Source organism: Labeo rohita, chromosome 6 (assembly GCF_022985175.1).
Source record: "Labeo rohita strain BAU-BD-2019 chromosome 6, IGBB_LRoh.1.0, whole genome shotgun sequence".
Classification (NCBI taxonomy): Eukaryota; Metazoa; Chordata; class Actinopteri; order Cypriniformes; family Cyprinidae; genus Labeo; species Labeo rohita.
Window position 1 is genome coordinate 25768392 of NC_066874.1, and position 10047 is coordinate 25778438.

At 35.4% G+C, this 10047-nt stretch overlaps 1 protein-coding gene across 1 annotated transcript; it reads right to left on the minus strand.

The window, feature by feature from the left end:
- Positions 1-2507: 2507 nt before the first annotated feature.
- On the minus strand, positions 2508-9139 carry synprb (synaptoporin b). The gene is made up of 5 exons (XM_051111706.1): positions 8986-9139; positions 7352-7470; positions 6006-6204; positions 5667-5858; positions 2508-3652 (listed from the first exon to the last, which is right to left on the minus strand). The coding sequence occupies exons 1-5, from the start codon at positions 9007-9009 to the stop codon at positions 3335-3337; spliced, it is 852 nt and encodes a 283-aa protein (XP_050967663.1). The 5' UTR covers positions 9010-9139; the 3' UTR covers positions 2508-3334.
- Between the last annotated feature and the right edge of the window lie 908 nt (positions 9140-10047).

The window sequence follows — 10047 nt, forward strand, 5'->3', positions numbered from 1 at the left end:
CCTTCCACAGTCATCTTATCCAATCTATTGGGAGCTGTTTTAGATGTTAATGTGACCTTTTATAATCACTTGTTTGTCATTTCAGGAAAATTTATATTCAGAGAAACCGTACAGTATTATGAAAGGCAGATTTATAGACACATACCTTAAAAAAGACTGGAGTTCTGTTTTCCACAGGGATAAGGAAGTCATACAGATTTGAAATGGCAATGAGGTGAGTACTACATATAATATTAGAATTTTTTAGGCCTAATATCTAAATACTTGTCAAATGTGAAGACTCACTAAGATAAACAGTTTAAACAATATTCAGAGTTTGACACTGATTAGGGAAGCAACACTTAAACAGTAAAACACAAAAATGCAAAAGGTATGGGATGCATATGAATTTTGTAAGAGGATTTGTGTTAGAAGAAACATTGTGATAGTGGAGCAGCAGGAACTGGAAAGTGAAAAAAGCTTTTATCATTTCTCATCCCCTTCTGTGAAAGATGCCCATTTATGCCAGCATCCTGCTATGCTATGCACAGCATTTGCCCCATTGTGTAGATGATTATGTGTGTGTGTATTTGATAGTTTCTTGTTTCACATGTGTTTTTTATGCAACATGTACTTATATCAAAATTATATCATTTTGTGTGTTGTAAACATCTGTCATTTTCCTACAAACTCATATTTTTCAACCAAAGTATAATTCTGTAGTGTTTGATATTGCTTTAAAGTTTAATGCATGCATTTTTGTAGTCTGTGAATTTTCTACAGCAGGTTTTGGGACAATTATAAATCAGGATAACATTTATTTGTGGTTTTAGGTAATGGTTTGTGGTTTTGGTGGTGGCTGCAATTAAAATCATGTTCTGTGTGTATCTGTAGCTTTATGTTTTATCTTTAAGCCTATGACCATGACCCTGTCGAAGAGCCAGAAGTAACAGATGGATGAACAGAATGACAAAAACTGGACTGCAGTAGAGGAACAGCGAGGGTCAGTCCAGCCTCCTCTTCACGTACACTTGTACCTCCTAATATCAAACACCATGACGTCTTTTTATTTGCTCGGCTGAGTCCATGATTAGCTTAGACTGCGTCCCCTAGAGTAAAACATAATTGCCACTGCGACATCATCATGGTGTCACCATGTAAGATGTTAATTTTGCCATTATGCAATTAACTGACTAAGCGCTAAAGGAGTAATTTAAAAGGAATAGTTCACCCAAAAATAAATAAATAAATAAATTATTCATCCTTTGGGCATCCAAGATGTAGATTAGTTTGTTTCTTCATCAAAACAGATTTGAAAAAATTTAGCATTACATCACATGCTCACCAATGAATCCTCTGCAGTGAATGGGTGCCGTCAGAATAAGAGTCCAAACTAAGCTAATAAAAACATTGTATAACGTCTTGCGAAAAGCTGTGTATTTACAATAAACATTGATCATCAAGACGTCTTTAACTTCAAACAACTTATCGCTAAAACGCAAGTCCTCTGACCATAATATTGCTTTCTCCAGTCTTACCTGAAACAGGAGAGAAATAAGCATAGATGAAACACCATTTACAAGCAAAAACCGTTCTAAACTAATATGATGATGCATTTTGATAACAAGCATGCAGCTTATCACTTGAAAATGTTAATTTATGGACCGGAGTCGTGTGGATTATTGTGATGTTTGTATCAGCTGTTTGGACTCTCATTCTGACGGCACCCATTCATTGCAGAGGATCCATTGGTGAGCAAGTGATGTAAAGCTAAATTAAATTCTGAACTATTTTGGGTGAGCTGTTTCTATTAGCTAGCCTTGCACTATAATGTATATTTACAGTTTAAGAAATACTGTTCAATATTATAAAAATATGTATATTGGCAATATTTACAATGTATGTATTGTGTTTGACACCTGTTAACCCAAATTATATATGCATTACTGCCTTTCTAAAGTTATTTCTCTGTTTTCTACCAAGCTCTTTAAATCACGCTCATTGCACTCTTTTAGTCTAAGGCCTGTAATTGAACAGCTGTAGAGATTCTCAGTGGTAACCTTCAATTTGGCACAAGCAACATGCCAGTGGCTAAAATCTCATGATCACCTAAAAGCTGCAATTTGGATCCTAGGCAGCTGCAAACAGTTAGCTTCACTGCAGTGCTGGATATACTCTGCAGATATAGAGATGTTAACCACACGGCTCTGATAGGGCTCTGACAGGCCAAAAGATCCTAATTGCTCCCTTATACCCTTTCATTAAAAGGCTTAATGGGGAAAACAAGTAGCTTCAGCCGTGGAGGTTGTCTTTTTTGTAAAAGACGCTGCAAAACAAAGAAACAGCACAAGAGTAGCACTGATATAATAAAAGATAATTCACTACAAGTCCCCAAACGGGGCTGTTTCTGTGTTTCTTGCTGTAATTTCCACTAAGATTGTTCATTTAATATTCATTGTTTTTCCAGGAACGATCTGAATTGGTAATGGTAGCATGTGTCATGATGAAATACATAAAACAACCATTTAGAAGAATTTTATTACTTAATTTTACGACGCAATCAGTATTACATAGTAACATTTGTACAATTTCTAATGCTACAATAAACTGGCACAACAGACTGACTTTATTGCGTTGGATTTGATCTCATCTTTTTGCATGCATTTCAATGAACACTGTACGGTCAGACAAAATGATTCATTAAAAAGATCTCCGACTGGACATCATCCTTGGTTCACAGGGTTTCCATGTCATTCTCTGACTCAAGCCATTTGTTTTCCCAGGCTCTACTGGTAATTATCATTATTCATAGCAGAAACATAACAAAAAGAACACCACATCTTGTGATAGTAATACTGTGTTATGCTTTAAAGTACTTTGGAGAAGCCAAAAAGTAAATGCCATTTCAAAATACAGGCCATAGCAAAGTATTGCCATCCGATGGAACAGTCACTGCACTTTTTGTAAAGGATATCTTTAAACACAAAGCATAAACTATTAGAATGTAGGCATACTATGCTAAAAGCCATTTAAATACTTCACAAATTATCGACAGCCATATCTGACATGGTAAATTCATTTGTTCATATGCATATTTGTATATATCTTTATATATGTGTGTATATATATTTATAAAGATGCAAAAAAAGTTATATGCTATATCAAGGTAGAACTTTCAATTCAATGGCACTTAATTATACAGTAAACAAATAAATAACAGTATACACACAAATATCTACAAAAATGTCACAATTTTTTACATCACATGATAGAAATATCCAATTCACAATGACAAATCATCAGTGTTATGACTGAAAATCAACAGGGTTTCTCCTTTCTATTCTTACATTCTCTCTCACATCTCATTAACGAATATGAGAGGACCTCTGGATGTGGGACTCCCCACCTGTCGGTACAGCATGGGCTGTCCTAGATTGGTTTGGGGTAGGCTGAAGCCTCCGCTTGATAAGTCAAAACTCCCTTGGTTGTAGAGCCTCTGGCCAAAACCAGCTCCAGATTGATCAAAACTGGTCTGACTGTACTGCCTGAAGCTGCCGCGTTTCTCAGAGGGAGTTCTGGAGGGATAGCGCTGAACGGACTTATGCAAACCTGTCTCTTTGTAGGCAAACCAGATATTACCAGCCCAAAGGAAGAAGTTCAAAAAGCCAAAGGCCTGTAAGCAGACAATGATGAATTAGAAATATGGAATGCAACATTTCCTGGTCATATTTATAGGAAAAGAAAGTCTGTCAAGATATACTTATTTTTGGCTTAACTAAGTCTTGTCTGAATATGTAGAACATTTTTAAGAATTTTAAAAAGTCTGAGAAGTTGCTAGGGTGTTTACAGGGCACTTTGGGTGGTTTGTAGGGTGCTTTTGAGTGGTTGTTAGCCGGTAGGGCTGGGTAAAAAATATTGATTTCTCGATTTTAATCGATTCTCATTTTTACGAAATTATATTGATTCTCAAATTCCAAGAATCAATTTGTCTAGCCTGTTTTCAGTTCATGAACGAAACATTGTAGCACGCATCCCAATCGCAATAAGCTTTGTGATGTGTTACTTTTAATATGAAACAGTCTCAGATTTCAAATTTTGTCTGTTTTATTATTTTTATTTACAATAAATACCATTTTGGCGCTGTTTAATGTGGAGTGAGAGATCGTTGTAGCGACTTTTGTTCAAGAGAAGCTGTGCAAAGCTAATGTGAACTGATCATCTCCTCGGCTTTGATACAGTTACAGCACAATATAAACATGAATGAACATCCGAAGGTACGTAAAAAAAAAAAAAAGAGTACAGCTTACCAAAATCGGTATCCTGTCTCATGTATTCACTCTATCAGTGTTTTAACCACGGAGAAGATGTCAATATAACAGTCCAGATAGCACACGTACATCTGCAAGATGTCTGCTGAAGAGCGTTTCATCTGGAAAGCATCTGCTGTGTACAAACATCTGATAGACGTCTTTAAGATGTCAGTTTTACATAAATTATAAATCATAAACATCTTAAAGACATTTTCTAAACGTCTATTTGACATCTGATAGGAAATGTCCTATAGACGTATTATGAGCAAACATTCTAAACAAAATACGTCTTGCAGATGCAAATGCAGATGTATAATAGACATCTCTGTGATGTACATGTGCTATCAGGGAGCTTGTAAACAATATGGCACATAACGTCACATTTACCTCAGGAAAAAAAATGTATTCGGTGACCATAAACTCATTAGTCAGCTAGAAAAACTAACTCTAGAGAGAAGCATTTTGCTATATATATGCGCAATACAACATATTCATTATAATTATGAATTTCTCCTTGGAAATATAATTATGTAATTTAAAGTTAAAGTTCGTATTGTAACTTAATATGATAAAAAACGTTATTGAGTGTAATTTAAACATTTGTATACGAATCAGTAGTGTAGTACCAACTGACTCTCATGTATATTTTACAGCATTAGTTGAAAGATTTTTTTTTCTTGGAGAAAATTGAATCGCAACCTTGTGGAGCATAATCAAATCAAACTGTAAAATTTTTGTAAAACCCAGCCCTACTAGACAGTTGTGGCATTCTGGTTGGCGCCAAATTATGTGCAGCCCACGTAATTATGAAACAATAAAAAAATATATCAATGCTGGATTTTTAATGTACATTTTTATTTCACATGAACAGAGTGTAAAGTAAAAATGTACACTACTGTTCAAAAATGTGGGGTCGAAATGTGGGGTCTCTCATGCTTGCCAGTGCTGCTTGTATTGTACAAATATACATTATTTTACAAAAATACAGTTAATAATATTGTGAAACATTATGTTTACATTATATTGTATAACATTAGCTATGTTGAATATTCAGCGGCCTTTGGTGTCACATGATCATTCAGAAATCATTATAATATGTTGATTTGGTGAAAATGAAAACATTTCTGATTATTATTATGGTTGTGCTGCTTAATATTTTGACCTCAATAATCAGGATTGTTTAAAAAAAACAGCATTTATTTCAAATAAAAATCTTTTGTAATATCATAAATGTCTTTTTTGATCAATTTAACGCATCTTTGCTAAATAAAAGTAGTAATTTCTTACTGACCCCAAACCTTTGAATGGTCAACTGCTAATCAATTGCTATGATTTTCTCTCTCCCATATCGATGCTGTGGAAAAATAATCTACTCACCACAGACATATTGAGATTTGTCCAGATGGGCTCCTGCAAGACCTCACATAAGTTTTCCTGGGCTCTGCAAGCAGACATTAACAGCAGGATTTGATGCACATCAGTGGCTGTCTTCACCCCAGACAGAGTTTTAGCCCAGGCAATTGAGCTTACCAGCCACAGGCTAGAGAACGCTAAAGTCACCAAGAAATCCTATGGGGATTGAAAATAAGAAGAGTATAAACAGAAAGAGGGTCTTGATGATTTAATTGAGTTATACTGAGCTTTTCAGCACAGTATGTGCTCTCACACTTCTTTTTACAGCGTCCATTTCATATAGAAATTCTGAAATGCACTCACAACTACTGGACCTCTGTTCTTCTCTCTGTATTTGTTCTGGTAGAAGATGTAAACAATTGTGGCCAAAAGGGAATAGAGAAAAGCCAGGACTGACACAGTGACAAAGAACTGTGCAGATGAAGCATAATCCCCTTCCAGAAAGAGAGTCTCTTTCCTAGGTCCTTCACATAGAGGAGTACTAAAGTGTACCTGTTGCAATCTAAAAAGAGAAAACATAGGAATTCCCTTTTTTAATATGTTTCAAGCATATCTTTTCATTTCAAGCACAGTTTCTTTTTGTATTCTTTATAAGTCAAGACTGTGACAATGGAATGCCATTAATATGTCAAACACCTTCTGAAAATAGTCACTCTCTTCAGCTGACGGCATTATACATATCTGGCAGTTAGCTATGATTAATTTATTCTAAAATTATTCTAAAAGTAAAAGTAGCCAAAATTGGGTGTTACTGAGGTAATAGTATTTGCCTTGTCATATGAATTCAAAATAGTGGCTGCAATGAGATTAGTTCACTTTTAGAATAAAAATTTCCTGATCATTTACTCACCCCTATGTCATTCAAGATGAAAAGAAATTAAGATTTTTGAGGAAAACATTCCAGGATTTTTCTCCATATAGTGGATGTCAGTGGGAGCCAGCTGGTTAGAGGTCCAAATTGCAGTTTCAATGCAGGTTCAAATGGCTCTACATGATCCCAGCTGAGAAATAAGGGTCTTATCTAGCAAAACGATTGGCCATTTTCTAAAAAAGGTACCGATCCAGTGTTTACAAAGCGAACAAGCAAAAAAAAGTCAAACACCCTTTACCAAAAAAGGTAAAACGACAATGTCAGATGATTTTGAACTTGGAGAAGAAAATGGGATGGAGTTTTTCACCTTACCCTATACCTTTTTGAACCAGAAGTACACAGATAAAGAACTAACCACGCGTGACCTTTCCAATGTGATTATGTAATGTGCGAAGTCACGTGCATCGATGAGCATTTGTAGATAAAAATACATTTTCTTTTTTATAGAAAATAAACACTTATTCCTCAGCTGGGATTGTGTAGAAACCTTTGAAGCTGCATTGAAACTGCATATTGGACCCTCAATTCATTGGTTCCCATTATATGGAGAAAAATCCTGGAATGTTTTCTTCAAAATCCTTAATTTTTTTTTGACTGAAGAAAGACATGAACATTTTGAATGATGTGGGGGTGAGTAAATTGTCGAGGAAATAATCTGGAAGTGAACTAATCCTTTAATAACACCAAACCAACTTTTAAGTAAACTGACAATAAATATTTACAGTACAGCATGCAGAATAATACTTATACTGTGTTTGTGGTCATTACGAACACTTACCTGAATGGGTAGTTGAAACTGATGCTGATGTTGTTTTGGGTTTTGTCCAAACATTCTACTTTAACCATTATCTGGCCAGAATATCCCCCACATGTTGCAAATGCTAAAACAGCAAAAAGCTGTGGGAGAAAAAAGCAAAATATTAATGATATAAGCCTATATATGGAGGGGTCAAAGACCAGCTCTCTGGACTCCCCATCAGCAGCTTTACTTCATCACACAAAGTCCAGACAAATTAACCTCACAGAACATTAAAACATTCTGTTTTAATTATCCTCCAGTTTTCTGAATTAAGGTCAATTTAAATGACCTCTCATCCAACTGCTGCACAATTAATCGTGCAAAATTAGACACAGATGCTTTTTAAGTCCACTAACCCTTACCGTTACTATAGACCTGGATGCCAGGCACTAACACATTTGTCTGACACGATTTGAATATTTTTTCACCGGTTCAGTTTTGCCTTTGGCATAATGAATGAAAGGGCTGGAGGTTTACTGGACAAGTGCCAGGGCTTTATTCTCTGCGGACACAGGTGTTTGATAAGAAATGTGTCCAAGTCTCCTGCTATTCTCTCCCCAATCCCTTTCTCTCTCTCTGCGTGTCTCTTCTTCTGATACTATGATACAGCAGGTGAAAGGAAGCAGGCCATTTCAATTAAGATTTAAAGCCTTCACTGTGTATATTAATTAAATACAGTCTGGAATACTTATGCTATGAGTGTGTGGGTCTGTGTGTGTCAAAGACATAGAGACATAGAGAGTTTTTTAAAAAATGTATTATGTCATATCTTTTTGAGAATATATGAAAATTGCTTTGGAAATATGTGAATATTTATTCAATATCACATGCCATGTACAGAGATTGCATATAACATATAATAAGGTCTTTAAACTATGAATACACAGAACAGATGAAGCAATGAAGAAAACAGGTAGCTTCTTTGATGAGTCTCTGATGAGACCCAGTGAATTATGCAAAGGTTACCCAGGGGTTGCCAGCACACCCAGAAACACACACACACCCATGTATATATACACACATACACTAATTACCTCATATTTGCGTAAATATTCATGGATATAGTACGTGCAAATACAAATATGCAATCATGCTGTATTTAGCTCAGCTCATATTCATCATTAAAGTCTGTCAAAGAGCTGGATGGCATCGATCTTTTGCACATTTCAACAAGAGCAGATGAATTATTCAAGCAAGAGAGACTACAAACAGGGAGCCGACGCTGCGACCCCAAAGAGCAGCTAATAATTAAACCTGATTTCTGACAGACACATTTGCGTGCGTTTAAACGCTATTTTAAGAATGCAACCATGAGAAACTGCACAAATTACTGGCTGAAACTACTTAAATTAAACACTTTATCTTGTGACTCTCAAATTATGAGCAAAACTAATTACATACTGACACACTTCATATTTCTATTTGGTTAATATTGCACAGAAAAAAAAAAAAAATTCTATAAATTGAATAAATAAATATAAATGAATATAAATAAAGAATACATATTTTATTTTAGCTAAGTTTGCAAAGCAGTGGTTGAAATAAGTGGTATAATTGTGCCAACTAATGCTTTAAAATGAATCTTGAAGGTTTTAGAAAAAGAGAGGTCTTACCGGAGCAAATATGACCATACACATTGATGAAGCGGATTAAGCATCAGCCTGTGTGTCTGTCTATGAAGGAGTGTTCAGCTCCTCTGCCAGCCAAACCCAGAGATACTGAGTGAATGAACACCATGGAGATGCTTCTACAGGGGAAACTGGCACTGTGTGTGTCTGCTCTGTGTCACACATGTACACACACACACACACACACACACACACACACACACACAGATGCACATAATGAGGGGGACAGATGATAATACACACAAACCCCTAGCAGATCATATAAATGCAGACCTATTGCATGTGTGTATGTCACTATGCACATATTCTGTACATGCACTGAAAAATATACAATTAAGAATGTAACAATCTAGATCAATTTCACATTACGTAATCCTTAACAGATGTACTGGCCACATTTCAGCCATTACCTGAATGTTTTACATGTGGGAAATAAATAATTATGATTATAAACAATAAATCTGCCACAGTAATGGCCCTCTATTTTCATTAATTTTTGCAAACGATTACAGTGGAATCTAAACTGTTGGTAAATTAATTTTCCCCTGCATATTTTTGACAGCTTAATGACTAAATATCTGGTCTGTGAATGTGAATGATTCAAGAAGGAGAATTATCACAGTCCTTAAAGCTATTTAATCATGTTGGCAAGATTTGTGAACAAAATTAACTTTATATTACTTTATTTTTTTAATTTTAGTAGGAAATATTTGTAGTCACTCCATCTTAGTCAGCTACTTTAAGTACAGAATAGAAGTATTATAATGTAAACAGTACATATAGGTGTCATTAATATACAACACATGGGTGTCCTTAATGAAATGTGGGCTGTTTCTCTCATGTTCCTCTCCTGTAGCCACCTTGTCTCCTTTCAGGTATTATAAACGCAAGTCATGAATAAAGAACAGTGCCCTGAAAGTACCAAACAAAGCAGGTATTGGTGGCTTCAGAAGATCTGAGCCAAATAGTTCCTTTGATCAGTAAAAAGTTCATTTTCAGAGCCAAGACATAATTAAAGAGTCATGAATACCTACAACACATTTGCAG